At 42.4% G+C, this 18176-nt stretch overlaps 1 protein-coding gene across 4 annotated transcripts in view; it reads right to left on the bottom strand.

The window, feature by feature from the left end:
* The window catches only part of ARFIP1 (ARF interacting protein 1), a 113789-nt gene that overhangs the window by 83412 nt on the left and 12201 nt on the right, over nt 1–18176 (bottom strand). For 3 of the 4 annotated variants that reach the window (XM_074951010.1, XM_074951009.1, XM_074951008.1), the window contains exons 2-3: nt 17152–17231; nt 4642–4743 (exon numbers count right to left, since the gene is read on the bottom strand). In XM_074951010.1, the coding sequence (XP_074807111.1) occupies nt 4642–4743; nt 17152–17229 (180 nt within the window). In that variant the 5' untranslated portion in view covers nt 17230–17231. Of the gene's footprint in view, nt 1–4641; nt 4744–17151; nt 17254–18176 lie in introns of those variants that run through there. The other variant, XM_074951007.1, reaches the window with a different exon arrangement.

Genomic DNA, 18176 nt, shown 5'->3' with positions numbered 1-18176 from the left:
GCAACCCTGTGTGGGGCCCCCAGATCCCTGAGTGGGGCACTATCACAAGTTTAAAAAAGCAAAAAATATACTAAAATGATTCTCAACTGAATCCAACATATTTAAAATAAAAAAAGACTTTCTTGAAATTTAGTCTATTTAATGACAGGTTTCAGAGTAACAGCCGTGTTAATCTGTATTCGCAAAAAGAAAAGGAGGACTTGTGGCACCTTAGAGACTAACCAATTTATTTCAGCATGAGCTTTTGTGAGCTATGCTCAAATAAATTGGTTAGTCTCTAAGGTGCCACAAGTCCTCCTTTTCTTTTATCTGTTTACTGATTGTAATCACCTCCACCACCCTCTTTTATTTATGAAGTACTACTATAATTGTATAACTGAAATAACAAATTTCTTCCCCCAATCTTAGGTGAACTCCTTTAATCACTGCTGGGCTGGCTCTGCCTACAAACTAATACTCGCAGCAAAGCGGAAGAAATTTCAGAGCAGTAACTAACACATATATATAGTTTTACATTAAACGCAGAAATAATGACCAAAATTACAGGAGAAAAGGAAAAAGCAAAAGAGGATCATTAAAAGTAACAAAGATTAAGCAAGACAAATAATACTTAAAAATCAGTATTGCTATGCCTTTTTTTTTTGGAGACTGACAATAGTAAACAGATCCAGAAAGCTACCCCAAAGGAAACAACCTGTGAGCTTTTAATCTTTTTGCGATAATTCTGATTATCACACATTCTAAGTTAAGAGGGCGTCTCAGATGTGAGTGTAAAATTGTGCTACACAATCAAAGTTTCTCAATCACCATTTGCTTAAACCTACTGGTTTACAGTAAATATTTTAAAAACATTTCCTCACTGCAGATGGAAGACATTCAGATCTCTTGTCTTCAGGCTGCAGAAAACTGATATTATATGCACACTATGCTCTGAGGATTGCTTGTATTTTCTGCTTTCTAGGTTACTAAAAAAGCAAGTAACTTCTGAAAGTCAGTGAACAAAAAAAACTAGCTGTTGCAACTTTTCATATGTAACCATGAACTAAAGCTACTATACACAGTTATACACAATTCCGATTTTCTGTAGTTAGAATTCTATTATTTAACCAGCCACTATGATGCAAAAAAATCCACTTATTTTGCCTGAACAGTGAATTTAGAAGAGAACATACAGATTCTCTGAACACAGTACATTAGCATGTATTAAATTTTAAATATTTTAAAATGTTTAATAAAACATCCTTGAAGGTTCTCAAATACCATTCTTACTCCAAATCTGATTTTAAGTTAAAAACAAATTTCCTCTTAATCTTTGCACAGTCATGCATAAGTTATAAGAATTGGAATAGTTGCACAGGTTTAAAACACGACAAGTTTTCAGACTACTGTTTTTAGCCTGCACACAGTAAATTACACAAAAAATTGTTTTTATATTTTTTTAACCAAAATTGTTGATCTGCCTGTATTGTATATTAGTCAGCACTAATACTGCTGATACTTTCTTTGGGCAACAGTAGATATATACCCTTTGAATGTAGGTGTAAAATACCATGCTTAGAAAGTAAGCAGCTCCACTTGGCACCTGGATAGCTGAAAGCCCACAGAGTTTTGTATTTTTAAGACAAGCATAAGTCATTTGCTTTATGAACCACATAGCAAAATAAAATCAGAATTCTTACTCAGAGTGGCTTTAACCTGAAAAGCAACTATGTAAAAGTGGCACCATGTTAGCATGCTCTCTGTGAGCATTCAAAGCCTCATCCGCTTCAGTACTTACTTACTTTACTAACTAAAGAAAGTTTCTGCTTCCTTTTACTTATTAACCCTGCAAAGTCAAAGATACAGCAAAGTACGTTAGAAGTGTTAGCCTTGCTCCAACTGTGGGACCTTTAGCATCAATACTCTATGACCGTAAAAGAACTCAAGTAGACTTTGCAGATCTAGTAGTTAGAGTAAATATCTGAAAATCACTAAGTTTAAAAAAACAAAACAAAAACCCAACAACCCTCAAACATCACTTTCTAGTCTTACATTTATTTGGTCTATTTTAACATTTACCATACAGTCTAGGTTTGCTACCACAATACTAACCAACCAAGGACTGATGAAATTCCTTTTAAAGCCAAATAAATTAATTCCTTAACAGAATACAAGCCCAATGCTTCTTCCTATTGCATAAAGCCCAAGTTCACTGCCACCGCAGAACTCTAAGTTCTGTTCTAGTTGCCCTAAACAGTCACAACTACCTTTAGGATACCGTTATTTGTAATTTTTCTTCTTATTTATTACACATATCCTGACTCTGGGGGCCCTCTTGAAGTTCTCATTTGACAGCACAGATTTAAAGTCATTGAAGTATCTTTTCCCCCATAACGTGTATTAACAGCATAGTCATGGAAACTCAAAAGGACACACACCCAGGGTGACTAGAAAAATATACCTATGACTGGGGATAAGAGCAGTAGTAGCTTTATATCTTTATTATTGGACACCATACTGTGTTCCATCCCCATGAAGTTCCATTCCTCTTGTCAGCCAGTCACTATACCTACCTGATGACCACAAATGCCGATTGTGTTATTCCCTGAAAACACTTCTTCCAGCCAACAAAAAAAAAAAAAAAAATCAGTCTCTTCCTCACTCAAGAATCCAGTAGGGATCTACTAATTTTTAGGTCCTGCCCAGTATTTTTTTTTTTTTTTTTAAATAAAAACACACACAAAAAATATCCCCAGTTCAGTGTTGTATGGGTCTAATTCTAATTCATGTTCTACTAGAAGATGTCCCTTAGCTCTAGGCTATGAGGGTAAACAAAAATTTAGAGCAGGAACCAGCCTTTGTTTTTACAGCCTGAAAATGAAAGTGCCCAAATCTCCATGGCTTATACCACAGCAGCCCCTGCTGGTCAGTCAAGGAACAAATTATTAGCTATCAATTAAGTGTCTGGGGGGAAAAAAGCACGGGTGTTGAAAGAATGAATGAAAACTATTGATACCATACAGCGATAGGTATATTTCATACAGCTATGTGGCACGAAAACGTCAGTTACCCAAATGAACAGAACTATTACACTCCTCTGCCTTTTGCAACACTACTTGATGCAGTTGCACACAGAAGCCAAGGTGCAGTTACATGTAATTTTAAATGTGCCACCTCTTAGTTTAAGCCTTTTGAAGTGGCCTGCTTTGTAGCAAGTAGAACTTAAGCAGCAGCTAATTGTGTAAACTAGCTGCCTGTAAAGTGTTTGCATAGCCCCACAAGTACCCAATTTAAAAATACATGTTTTGAAATTTTAATGAATAAAAACTTGGGGCCAAAAACCTAATATAGCCTCTATTTTTTTTAGAGAAATTTTATTACGAAAGATTTACATGCTGGACTATGAGCTATATGGTACATTACTAGTGGCAGAGTTTTGTGAATGTACAATAGTGAAAGAGTAAAGTAATTTCAGTACAAAAACTTACTCCAGTTTGTGAGTCTGCTTGATTTTATCTACTTTAATCATAGCATTAATGGAAAAACTTGTTAAAAAGCTGCCAAAAGACTGCCAAGATCACTGACATTCCCTTACCTCCTCCAATAGAAATTTCATCTGCAGGGAAATAAAATACGAGGTACTGCTTGTTGAAAACTAACTTTTTGCCATATAAAATTAAGTTTACAACTAGGATAGAAGTGTACAAAAAAACCAAAAACAAATATAGAAGGCAACCTGAGGCACCAGAAAACATTCGTCTAATTTCAACTCATAACCCCAGCAGTAATTGTCATTGGAATTTGGGTGAATTTACACACAGAAATAATACAAATCTGTAAGTACTCACATTTTCGTAAGTCTCTACTAGAAACACTTAAAAGTACTAAACATATTTATAGATGTATCTTAACCTAATGCTTAAGGGTGAACAAGACAACCTAGTAGTCCAAAAGGCTATCCAAACCAACTTTGGTAAGCTCAAATTTATATTTTTGTCTGTTTGATAAACTACTAGAATGCCTTTCCATCGCATTTCTTTGAACAAATACAAGCCTGCAGACATATTTACGTAGCACAGTGATACTCAGACTGAGGCTTGCAAGTGGCTCTTTAATGTGTCTCCTGCAGCTCTTTGCAGCACATGATATTAAAAACACTGTGTGATTTAATTATTCACCAGTCTATGTTATTAACCTATCAGGATGGTTTTACTACATTATTAACCCATTGTAGTTGATAAAATAATAATACTTGGCCAGTCATTTTGCTGCAAGAATAATAGATATATAAAAACTAAGTATTTCCCCCGTCATACTGTTTAAATATGACTACATATTATGAAAGTAAATTAAACAATGAATTCACACTATTGTGGCTCTTTGGGAAATGCTGACCGCTAATTTGGCTCCTGAACCACTGAGGACTGAGTAGCACTGATGTAGCAGTTTATAGTTGGGGAGAAGGTTAGACTACAAGAAAAGGAATAGGTTCACCTCTGACATAATAAAATATTAACCAATCTAACCTTCTGTAAGCTCTAGGGAATCAACCCTGGCCAGATTCTGTTTATTACATATTACCTTGTAACCTCAGCATTTCATTAACTATCATTCCGATAGTGATTTAGTGATAATTAACAAGACTGAAGAAATTCTTTTTACCCTGTTAAAATTGCATTCACGTGAATCTTCAAGCTCTCCATTACTGGTCACAGGAATTTCTGCTGCTGAATTTTTGGGAGACTCTTGAGCCATTGCAAACTCCTACAGCATAAAAAGAAACAGGTTAGTATTTGCCAATACACCAGAGTGACTTGCATATTATAAAAGTGATAGACAGAATATTTAACGATTGATTTTACATACCAGCTACTGTTACACAATGGGAATCTAATTCTAACATCTCATTGATACTGAATGAATTCAGATTTAGTGTATTTTAAAATCACACAAAAACAAAGTCCCTGTGTGATGCACAACTTGCAAAAAATTATCCAACACAGTGCCATGATTTAAGACAACAGAAAAGTTAGGACCAGACCCACATCACAGCGTTGGGTAATTAAAGAATGTCATTCAGCTCATCTATATATCCAGATCAGAATCTGAGAGGCAGAATTAAATTCAGAAGGCCCTAAAGAAATAAACTTTTTGTACTTGTAAATGTGTGCACCCAGAGACAGATGGTACATACAACATCCATCATATCTCACAAATTCCATAATACTTAACAATGAAATGAGCCAAGCTTGAAAAACCCCACTCATAATGGCAAGCAGCAAGTGCTTCCTTGTGAGGGAAGCGGCTTTAATCATCAATTGCTGAAGAATTTAAGCTCTCATTTTTAAAAGTTATGATTCTAGCCCTTCTGTTGCAATGTGGAACAAATTATACCAATGCAGCGCTGTCTTCTGGACCAAACAACTATAGTGTTTCTGTTGCTGTTCATGGCTCTGCCAGAAGCAGCAGAGTCAAATCAACAATCAATAAGTCTGCTACCCAGAAAGAATCACTTCAGCTTCCCACTTCTGCAGCTTGATAAAACAGTAAGCAACAGCAGACAGTTACTGGAGCCATTTATGTGGGAGTAAGACCCAAAGGAAAGAGGCTGAGGAAGGAGCAGATTATTGAGTTCATGTTTTCCCACTCCCACCACAGCAGTTAGTTAAATTATCATGAAGAGAAGAGACAAAAAGCATCTTATTTGTTCCAATAGCTGGGGAAGGAAGACTACAATTTTAGACAACAAATTAAGCCTTCAAATAGGGTTAAAGACCAGCATCTCTCCTGCCCCCACACAGAATATTTAGTGTAGTACAAAGATTTATTGACACTTGCTTGGGATGTCCTGCATAATTCATACTGATAAAGTTTGTTATCATACATATTTTGCCCTTTTCCACCATTGTTTCAATTGTGTGGCTGACATAAAGTAAGTCTGGTTCAACAAGGAATGCTTCATTTACAACTTGAGACTCTCCCGAGACTCTGATAACCATTGATCGATTTTTTAACCAAGCACTGAATGTGCATGTGACTGAAGCATGGATTTTAATCCATGTGTTTCTCCATCACCAAATGATTTTCAAAAGCAAATAAACGTTACATAAATTACACCTGCATGCTTAAAAAAAGAAAATCATTGACTATATTAACGATTTTTCACTCCACTCAGTCTTTTAAAGAAGAGATCATAATTTCATCCAACTGCAAAGTAAAACAGTGAAATGTGAAAGAGTAAAATGAGGGACCTGGGAATAAATCTTTAGCTTCCTGTGGGGATCAGTTGCATGAGCCACAAAGCAAGAATGTTAGCCATTAAAGTAAATTAAGCCATTAAGATAAAGTTAAAATTGCACATTCCCTGATTTAGAGGGTATAACCAAGATGTTTAGGTATCACAGAAATAGGCACCTACATAGTGTTAGTAGAACAAGTCCTTTTCTATGGAAATTATATTGTACTAGAGACCTTAGGTCCTGCAATTTAAGTAGATTTATTTCAGCTCTTTGAAAATCTATCAAAGCACTGAAAATATTTACTGTCACAGATGCAGTATCCTGCACTGTCCCAATTTTGTGTCAGAAATCTGAAGCAGAAGGGTACAGGAATGCTACGGAGATACCAAGATACCATGTATGACAGCCACCTTAGAAATACTTAAAATAGACTCTGCATTTTCAGCCTTTAAGGGGAGTTTGAGAGGAAAATAAAAATAATGAGCAATTCAAACTGCATCCTCTTATTAACGCTCAATGCAGTCAGGCCTTCTTTGCAAGGGTCACCTGAATACCCTCTCTCTTGGAAATCTTCACGTTTTCCTGAAATGGATCAAGCATTGTCCAAACAAACCTTCCAGTTTTACAATACAGTATGACCCGTGTGTAGAGATTAGTCAGTTTTCCCATGATATTTCCCTCTTACCAAAAAAAAAAAAAAAAAAAAAAAAAAAAGAATCAAACCAAACCCAACAATGTTTACTGGGTGAATATGTAGCTAAAAATACATTAAAGTGCACCACAAGTCCTAGGGCTCTGCAGTACATATTTAGGGGGTGTTTTAAATGCACTAGAAGTACTTGGTGGACAGACAGATAATCTGTCCCACTCCAATGAAAGAACATTAGGCCCAGAGATGCTAATCACCTGTCAAAATTAAGCCTTATTTTAAGAAACCTAAAAACAGCTGAACTGTTTTTAAAAATTGCTCCAAAACTAAACTCTCATATACTAAGTCTCCATACAGACCACATGATGATAGAATTATGACCTGCTTCAACTTGAAATGGAATACTACTATCTGTTATAGAAACCATTGGAGCCATCATGCCAATATATGTGGTACTGCAGTTTCTGGACAAGTCAAAATACTTTAATTTGTTATCCTATCAACTGTACAAGAGACTATATTCTTCGAAGAGATAGTTAGGTTGAGGTTAGAAGAGGTCGGGGTTGTTCCATATTGTCATGCAAGAGACATTAGTTTGACAGTGACCACATTTTGGATTACCAACAATTTGAGTATTAAATATTTTGCTCAAATGCCTCCCATCAAAGACTTCAAGTCACTTTACTCATATTAATGAATTATGCCTCTCAATTACTATTATATAGATGGTGGAACTGAAGTACAGTGATGTTTCCTGACCCAAACAATATATGAAGTCTTGAAGGGTTCATGTTTAGTCCATCCACCTGGAAACAGTCAGGGCACACCCTGACCGTTGTGTAGGAGCAACACATTGCTCCATCCAAGGACGAGGACCAGATATGAACCCTGGGAAGTTAATTAAAGGACAGTAATCGTGGGAAGCTTCCTTGGCCTGGCCTCAAGGCCTGAGAATTAGGATTGTAGTAGATAGAGGCTGGAAAATAAGAATATTAATCAAAGTCATGTATTCCTTTGTTGTGTCTTTTTGCGGTGGAAGTAGGTAATGCGCAGGGGGGAGAAATATAATAAAAGGGAAGGTGGAAAGCTGACAGGGGGCAGCCCTTTTCAGCTAACCAGCTTGCTTGCTTGGATAAACCTGTGTTCTGTCTCATCATTGAACCGCCACAACTGGCGCCCAAACGTGGGGCCCTCAGCACTCACCTCGCCCGGCAAGGGTTTCAGACGCGTCACTCATCCGCTTCGCGGATCCCGGTGAGTATTTTTCATTGTGGTAAGTATGGGAAGCTCCCTCTCTGCTTTGCAAGTGCAACACCGCAATGAGCTACAGTATCTGCTGCGTAAGGCTCAGCATGACTGCCCCGCTCGAGAACTCACTCTCCTGCTACAGGAGGTGAGTGCCCAGTGCCCGTGGTACCCTGAAGCCGGAACCCTTAAGCTAGCGGACTGGGAGCGGTTGGGCCAGACATTGCATGAAGAGCCTCGGGCGCCCGTGCAGGCTTTACATGCCTGGCACCTCTGCCGCGATGCGATACAGTGTGTTGCCTCGGACAGGCCCTCCCTCACGAGGCTGGTGATCTCACCACGCCCGTCGGCTCCTGCAGCCACCCCCCCTCCTACCGATGCAACACAGTGTGTCGCTTCGGAAGAACCCTCTCCCGCACCAACAGAGGGGCTGCCGATTTCGCCACCGCCGTCGGCTCCTGCAGCCATCCCTCTCCCTGCTTCGCCCCCAGTGCCTTTATTACCACCGCCTCCCTTACCTTCCCCACCAGAGCCGGTCTGTGATTACCATCCCCCCCTGAAACCCCATGCTTCGGGGCCCCCCAGGGGGTCGTCTGCATCTGCTCAGAGGCTTTCGCTGGTGCAACAAATGGTGCACGCAGCGAAGGCTCGCTCAGATCTTACAGCAGAGGAGCTGGCTGAGCTGGTCTCGGTTTGTCCGGTGACCTGGCAAAACGATGACCAGGGCAACCCGGTTGGAACCTGGGTCAGTTTGCCTTACTCGGTGATTAGAGAGGTAAAGAAAGCAATTCGCGAGTTCGGTCTGACTAGCACGTTTGTGCGTGGTCTCATTGAAGGGCTAGGTAGTGGATACTCCCTGATCCCTGAAGATTGGAAGGCGCTGTTGCGCATGATGCTGTCACCCAGTCAATATGTTATTTGGATTAGTGAGTATCGGCAGGAGGCGGAACGCCAGGCCCAGATTCATAGAGCGGAAGGTATTATTTTTGAGCACTTGGCAGGGGAGGGACCGTTTGCTACCGTTGAGATGCAAACTCAACTCCCTCAGGCCCTCTTCCCCCTTATTTCCACCTGCGCCCAGCATGCTTTCCGGAAGGTCCCGGATTCAGGCAAGCCTACTAAAAGCTTTGTTAGTATCCGTCAGGGTGCATCAGAGTCCTTTCTGGATTTTACCAACAGATTGCAGGAGGCTATCCTCCGACAGGTGGATAACGCTGCGGCAGCTCAGGAAATCCTGTTAAAAATGGCAGTTGAAAATGCAAATGAGGATTGCCGCCGCGCTCTCCAGACGGCGCAAGCCTCTGGCATTTTAGAGCTCTCAGACATGCTACGGGCGTGCCAAAACATCGGCACACAAGCCCATAAAGCTGGAGTTCTGGCTGCCGCCCTAAAAAGAACCGGAAAAGAGGGGAAGCGTTGTTACCGCTGTGGCAAGGAGGGTCACTTCCAGCGGGAGTGCCGCTCATCAAAGGCACCCGCCCGACCCTCAAAAAAGTGCCCCAAGTGTCAAAAGGGCTATCACTGGGCTAATCAGTGTCGTAGCGGGCCGGGAAACCGCGCGGCGGGTCCCCCCCGAACCCAGGGCCAAACGGGGGTGTTTCCCACTCAGACAACCGTTCCTCTGCCTTAAAATCCATAGACTCTATGAGGGCGGCGACTGCTGGAAGTGCAGGGCTTGATTTGATCATGCAGGAGGACACTGATTTTCGGCTGCCAGGGGAGGTCTGCGCCATACCTACCCAGGTGACGGGACCTCTCCCTGCCGGCTTTGTGGGTCTCGTTCTCCCTCGCTCTCATGCTGGGAAACAGGGCTTTTTTGTCATCCCCGGGGTCATTGATGCCGATTACACCGGCATTATTAAGGTTCAGGTGTGGACTCATCTTCCACAGTCGCTCCCGCGTGGACGATCAATTGCACAATTGATTTTAGTCCCCTATCAGGTGGCAGCTGCCGAGGATCGAACTCGGGGCGGAGGCGGCTTTGGATCAACGTTGTCTCACTCGCCGTCTCACAGCGCGTCCTCTCCACTTGTTGCTCTGACAATGTCAGTCCGCCCCTCGAAACCTCAGTTAACACTTCTCTTAAATGATGTTCCTTTCACAGGGCTGGTGGACACTGGAGCTGACGTTACGGTGATTCGTGATCCAGAGTGGCCGGTTAGTTGGCCTACGGTTCCTTCTAAAGAGTTGTGGGGGATCGGGGGTAGTAAACCCGGGCGACAGAGTTTGTCTTGGGTCACAGTCTCTAAACCGGGAGGCCGTACCCTTGCTACTATCCGCCCTTTTGTGCTCCCTGTCCACCTCAATATTTGGGGCCGTGATTTACTCGCAAAGCTGGACACCACCCTCGATATTAATATCTAATGGCTCAAAATCCTCCCTCACCCACATTGCCCTCCGCATTGCCCTTGGTATGGCAATCCTTAGAGCCCGTCTGGATTGACCAGTGGCCCCTCCCTCTAGAAAAGCTAAAAGCGCTTCAATCGCTTGTGCAGCAGCATTTGCTGGCACAGCGCTTGGAAAGCTCTACTAGTCCCTGGAACACCCCGGTGTTCGTTATTAAGAAAAAATCCGGTGCATGGCGGCTGTTGCATGACTTAAGGGAAATAAATAAATGCATCCAACCTATGGGCCCCTTGCAATATGGATTACCAAATCCAAATTTAATTCCTCAAACCGATCAGCTCTGTGTGTTAGATTTAAAAGATTGTTTTTTCACCATCCCCCTTTGCCCACAAGATCGCGAAAAATTCGCGTTCACGGTGCCACAATATAATAATCAGCAACCCTCTCAAAGGTATCAGTGGAAGGTCTTACCCCAGGGAATGCAAAATAGTCCAACCTTGTGTCAGCTTTTTGTGGATCGGGCCCTCACCCCTTTTCGTGCCCGGTACCCTACGCTAAAGGTCTACCATTATATGGATGACATTTTGCTTAGTGGTCCCCAGGTCACGGAACAACAGATTGAATCTTTGTCTCAAATCCTCGGCCAAAATGGCCTGTTGGTGGCACCAGAAAAAATCCAACGCTCTTATCCCTACCACTACCTCGGCCATAAGGTTTTACAAACCTATGCTGCTCCGGTTCGTCCGGCACTAACTCTACCTCAACCCCTAACCCTTGTTAAATTACAACAAATTTTGGGTCATTTAAATTGGATTCGGCCCTATTTTCGTCTCCCCACCTCAATGCTGCAGCCGTTGTTCGAGCTCCTACGTGGAGCCCGAGCACCGGGTGCAGTTATTGCCATCACTAAAGAGCACATTGCCTGCATTCGACAAATTAATGCAGCATTAAGTCAGCAGTTTGTGGACAGACCCCCTGAGGTCCGTCCCCTACGGCTGATTCTTCTTGCCACCCCTCATACGCCCACTGCGGCTCTGTTCGTACCCCGTACGAATACAGCCGTCTCTATCATAGAGTGGCTGTACCTCTCCTCCACTCCTCCTCGGAATATTTACCCATATCTAGATGCCCTGTCTGATCTTGTTCGTAAAGCCCGCCACCGTGCAGTGCAACTTACTGGCACTGATTTAGTTGATATTGTGTTCCCCTTGTCCCGTAGTGAATTTGATTCCTTGTGCCACACCTCTTTGGCTTGGCAGGTTGCTCTTTGTGATTATGTGGGAGAAATTTCTTATAATCCCCCAAAAGATCCTCGGTTGGTAATTACACAAAAGGTGCCTCTAATTGTTCATCGTCTTAGCCGCTCTCAACCCATTGTTTCTGCTGTTACTCTTTTTACTGATGGCTCTCCACATCGAGGTGTCGTCACCTATCAATCAGGTGACCCCCCTCGTTGGCGTTCTCGTTTTACACTGCCTCAGCGTTCCGCGCAGCGTTCAGAACTGGCTGCTGTTATTTTAGCCTTTCAACTTTTCGCTGATTGTCCCTTTAATTTAATTGTGGACACCCATTATGTTTATCAAGTGATTGATCATTTACCCCTTGCCCTCATTACCCCTCAGGTCGATGTGGACCTCCTTCGCCTATTTTTGTCTTTGCAATATCTTATTTCCACTCGTAATTTCCCTTATTTTGTTGCTCATATTCGCAGTCATACCCCTCTGCCTGGGTCACTCACTGAGGGCAATGCACGCGCTGATCGCGCGTTACGTGGTCAGGTAAATTCCCTCTTTTCTGACCCCATTGAAAGCCATGCCTTTTTCCATCAGTCTGCCTCTGTTTTGGCCCGGCAGTTTCACATTCCTGCTGATCATGCACGTTCCATTGTTCGTTCCTGCCCCCACTGTGCCGCTGCTGCTCCTACTTTTTCTTATGCCGTTAACCCCAGAGGTACCGCAGCAAATCAGCTATGGCAAATGGATGTCACTCATGTGCCACAGTTCCGCCCCTATTCCTTTTTACATGTTTCTGTTGATACTTATTCGGGATTTCTGTGGGCAACCCCACAGCGTGGGGAAGCCACTGCTAAAGTTATTCACCATTTGCTAGCCTGTTTTTCTGTTATGGGTCGCCCAAGCCAAATTAAAACGGATAATGCCCCAGCTTACTGCTCCACAGCCCTCTCCACTTTTTGCGCCCAATGGAACGTCCATCTTAAACACGGGATCCCTTATAATTCCACGGGCCAAGCCATTGTTGAACGTGCCAATCGCACGCTCAAAACCTTGCTTGATAAACAATTAAAACAAGGGGAGCTGCGTCTCCGAACCTTAGGAGACATTCAACAACAAATGCATATCCTTTTGTTTACTTTAAATAATTTAACACTGAACGCAGATCAGCAGACCCCCGCGGATCGCCATTTTCACAAATCTGAGGTACTGGAAAGACCGCGTGTCTTTTACCGTCAGCTGCCCGATCCGCAGTGGCTGGGCCCAGTACCTCTAATCACTTGGGGTCGGGGATATGCTGCTGTGTCTCTCCCTGCAGGACCGTTGTGGGTTCCAGCCCGGTGTGTGCGACCGGCACTGAAACAGCATGGCGTGGCGCCAGGGGCTGTCGAACCCCATACCGGAGTTTCAGCTGACCTTGGAGGAGAACGTGGTGCCTCCCGGGTCGACAACGGCGGGACGGAAACGGAAGAGGCGTAGCGTCCCAAGCCAGCCCGTGACATGGGGAGCAGTAAAAGCATTGGTCGCGGCGGCTCAACGAAGACTGGCAGCAAATCAACAGCCAGAGACTCCTGAGACTTTGTTTGTGGCGATTCTCGCCCAAATCACTGCTAATTCTGTGCTGATTGTATGCCTTTTGTGCCTGCTATTTCCTGTAGGGGTTGGCTCGGGAGCGCTTCCCCCGTTACGGGCCCGAATGACATATAACATATGGGAAAGATTGGCTTCAATAGCAAATGTTACCCACTTTTGTTTGTCTGATTCTGTAGCAGCCGGAGAATTGTTAGGTACATGCCTTATACCAGTATGTCATCACCCTGAGGAAATAGGGAATGAGACAATGCTCGCTGCTTACGCGAATCTCTCTTCCCAGTACTCTGGCATGGCTAATTGGGGCCCGGCCAACTATACCTTGCCTCACACGGCTATATCCCTCCACACACCGTACCCGGCCGGGGCCAACAATGTCACCTGTGCGCGTGTGGTTAATTGCACTAGTACAAAGGTGCCCTTGGGCTGTCGGCAAATTCCTCAACCCCTCTTAAATTGTTCCCACGCTGTAAATGTTTCATACAATTATGGCCATATCATCCTACCATCAGGGTGGTTTTTTACCTGTGGCTCACGCACCTTTAGTTATATTCCTGCAAATTTAAGTGATGGCACCCTTTGCTGTCTTAGTAGAATGACGCTTATATTGCCTTTTGCCAGCCAAAGGCACAGTAAAAGAAGTGTACCCCTTTCAGATAATTGTGTTGCAGATGTTGAGCTTTTTAGTCGCGCTGAGTATACTGCTTTAGCGGCCTCCATTGTTGGGGTCCCCGGGCTTGCCACTTATACAGCCAGAACCTTAAATACCCTGGCGTGCTTTGCAGCGAAGGCAATTAATACAACATCCAAGGCAATTGCCCTACTTAATGCAGAGCAACATGAATTAAGGGATGCAATCTTGGATAACAGAGCAGCCATTGATTTTCTGCTCTTAAAACATCACCTAGGCTGTTCCACGTTTCGGCATATGTGTTGTTTTAATTTAACTGATAATAGTCGTTCCATAGAATCTAGACTGGCCGAATTGGCCAATCTTACGGCACACATACGTCAAGATGTGGGGTTTGAGGGCTTTTGGAATTGGCTTACAGGTTGGCTGCCATCTCTAGGATGGCTGCGACAACTTTTCGGTTATGCTGTGTTTGTGATCATTGGGCTTATTTTTTGTTGCTGCTGCGTACAATGTATTCCCTCTTTGCTAAGGCTTTGTAGAGATTCGCCCTGGCAAGCTCCCCGAGTTATGTCCTTGTCAGTCTGGGAGTTAAATTGCTTGCAAAAGCAAATTGACGGCTACCATGAGATGGCCGAGTATAATTAAACAAAAATCGGGGGAATGAAGGGTTCATGTTTAGTCCATCCACCTGGAAACAGTCAGGGCACACCCTGACCGTTGTGTAGGAGCAACACATTGCTCCATCCAAGGACGAGGACCAGATATGAACCCTGGGAAGTTAATTAAAGGACAGTAATCGTGGGAAGCTTCCTTGGCCTGGCCTCAAGGCCTGAGAATTAGGATTGTAGTAGATAGAGGCTGGAAAATAAGAATATTAATCAAAGTCATGTATTCCTTTGTTGTGTCTTTTTGCGGTGGAAGTAGGTAATGCGCAGGGGGGAGAAATATAATAAAAGGGAAGGTGGAAAGCTGACAGGGGGCAGCCCTTTTCAGCTAACCAGCTTGCTTGCTTGGATAAACCTGTGTTCTGTCTCATCATTGAACCGCCACAAAGTCTGTAGCAAAACCAGGAAGCAAAAACAGCATGAAGTGGATGTATTTTGTGGAGATTTTCAGGTGGGGAAAACCAAAATACATCACAAAAATATAATGAGCAAAATCCCAAACTAGTCTCAGTGGAGAGTAATTTTTTGTTCAGCAGCAGGAGGGGGTGGCACAGTCGGAGTATTTGAGCAACTGAAAAGTTTCCGAAGAGTTCTGTAGAATCACAAACTTTTGCATGAACTAAATGCTAAAGAGGGATCTAGATTAAATAGTGTCCCATTTTAAATTTTAAAATGGCTACTTTAATCCAAGACAAATACTAATTTAATCAATCTTTAATTACCATATTCTCTCTTTTGTCTGTTTATTAATTTGAATATATTACAAATTGAGGGTGAAATTCATAAACACCTACCTAATAAGTTGTTTTCATGTAACTAATACAAAAATCAAAATGTAATCCGATTTACGGTTTGATTGTCAGCCACACTACCATGGGCAAGGACTTTCAAAGAGTCAACTTTACAAAACTATAGGTATGGGATACCCAGAGAATGAACAACAACTGATTTCCACAATATTTAGAACAACACAGATCTCCTTGTTTAAGTACAACAAAAACAGTTTTCAAATCAAATTATTGGCACTTCAGGTAATTCTATTTCATGAGCCATTACACGGTCAAACAAAAATATAACAAGCTGGACACGAGCCTTCACCTGGACAGAAAAGCTTTCTACCATTGGAGTAGAGCATTTTACGCATCATGCTCTCACAAAATGGCCTGAACCAGAAAGGTGCTGAGCCCTCATTACTTCCATTAGGTCAGCTGGAGCAGAACGGGGCCTTAGATGAGTAGGCCCAAGAGAGTATAAGTGGCATTGTCCCTATCATGGGAGAACAAGATTGTACAGAATTACGGTTTAAGTTTACACGTTGTGCCTCATTTTCAGAGGTTATTAGTCCAAAAATAATATACATGTTAGTTCAAAGAAGAGATAGGGAAACTCTAGAACAGACACATTTAGGAAGAACATTCATTTTGTGACAGTTTTGCCTATCAACTGATAACTCTTTTTTCTAAATTGTATTTGGCCCATTCTGTGATGGGGAAAATATGTTCAACAAAATCAACTGATTCACTATGGAAGCACCTTTATACGCAGCTGGGCACCCACTCAAATTCCCAAATCCTCTATGAATTAGTGTTTGACAAATACTTCCACTTTGTGGTCAAAGCCATGTCTGCATCAAGTGAGATTATTGCCCAAGTTCCCTGGTTTTTCACCACCAACTTTGCAAGATGAAATGGTCTCCCAGGAATTGAATTAGAAGTGCATTTTAGGTAATAGAAAGAAAAAAATATATAAAAATTAAGTGTATTTAAAAAGTTTCTTGAATCAACTCAAACTATTCCACTTAATTAATATTGTCCATAGAATTACATATCTTCTCATGTCAGCTACATGGGAAAGGGATTGCAGTATATCCCACCAGTGGCAATGGGATGTGCACTATGAGTTTCCCCAAATTCTTCAGACTGACATGACTACACACAACTGTTATTTATCCCCTCAAGGTGGTCTTTTCTTTCAGTGTCAAAAGAAAATTTTCCCCTAAGTTGTTTGTTTACTTATCCAAACTCAATAGTATTTTTGTCCTTTGACTAACAATGTCCAATATAGCCCTTTTCATCCTGAAAGATGCTGAAGTTTACTACCTTAATCATCAACTACAAGTGGTCAGAGTCTCTGTTTTAGTTTTCACTCTATGCAATGTCCCCAACTACTGTATCATGCTGAGGAACTAATCAAAGCAGACTGAGGGAAGACCATCATCTTTTTAATTACCAGTGCCTCTTCCTGCAGTACCTGTATGTTCCTTCTAGTCCCCCATCCCCCCCTAAATCCATTTAGCTCATACAATCAAGTAGTAGCACAGCACAGCAGGAAAGTTGCTGGCTGACGTGATCCTCAATTATGGACTAAACTTAGTTTCACTGCTTCAGATGCAATAGGACAATCTGAAGCCAGACCCAAAATTAAAAAGGCCAGAATAGAAATCTAGCGGCACCACATGCAAGTGTGCACACCCAAGAATTTTATTATGCATTGCATTATGCATTTTTGGCAGTCTGAAACTGTTAGTGGGATTGGTTGATTTTACAATGTTACACAAATATCACCCAATCACCTCAGAGTCAGACTGGACCTCTTCTGCGGCTGGATGAGATTCATCAACTGCTGCGGGATCATTGCTGTGTCCTGACATACCTGAAAATGAAATACGTTGAGCATGCATTAATTCTTATGCAAACGATTAGATGTTGTACCTCACAGACATTACTGATGAAAATCAGTGAATTTTCAGAAAATATTAATGCCATGCTCCTTCTGCATTAAAATGTAATTCTTCTAAATTCACTATATCAGATGCTGTATAGTGGAATATTTTATAAAAGTAAAAGGGACAGTATCAATAACCAATTTTTAGCAGATTAATTAGTTTTAGCTCTTAGCTGCAGCAGCTAGATATGATCATAAGCACATTAGAGGTATTCAAGACAGATAGCATGATTTTGGTGTCCACCATCTGGGAAAACCACATAAAACATTAAGGGTATGTTTACATTGCAATGTAAGCCCAAGATTAATAGAAATCGAGTGAGAAGACACTTGGTTTGTTAACCTAGGGCCTGAGCACCTACACTCATTTGTAACCCCAGGTTGGGAACTGTTGAATCCTAGGTCCCAACCTAAGGCTCCAGAATCTACATTGCATTATGTGGGTCCCAGTCCAGCCATCCATATCCCAGATTCCCTAGCACCCTCCTAAAATGTGGCTACTCTAGCCCTTAGTTCATGGTGCAATGTGACAAAACTGGATTGTTCACTAAACTTGACTGTCCTGGACAAAGAAAGTCAGCCATGGGATACTTTTGGCAGACTGCCAGAGCACAAGTCTAGTGGAGCTGCGTCTACATTGCAAAGAAATAAGGCTGGAACCCAGGGTCCCAGCTCGACTCAGGCTCAGACCTTCCACCCCCATGCGGTCTTGAGACTCTGGGTCTAAGCTCTGGATCAGCACGATGGGTGTGTGTACACAGAAATCGGGGGGGGGGGGGGGGGAGATTAGGCTTGAGCCAGAGTTCAAACCCCTGGTCTTACATTATTGTATAGACATACCTTAAGATGTTTTGAGGTAATAAGTGTTTAAGG

The sequence above is a fragment of the Natator depressus genome, chromosome 4, assembly GCF_965152275.1.
Source record: "Natator depressus isolate rNatDep1 chromosome 4, rNatDep2.hap1, whole genome shotgun sequence".
Taxonomy (NCBI): Eukaryota; Metazoa; Chordata; order Testudines; family Cheloniidae; genus Natator; species Natator depressus.
The sequence above is the reverse complement of the archived record's forward strand: the minus strand, read 5'-3'. Positions and strand labels throughout refer to the sequence as shown.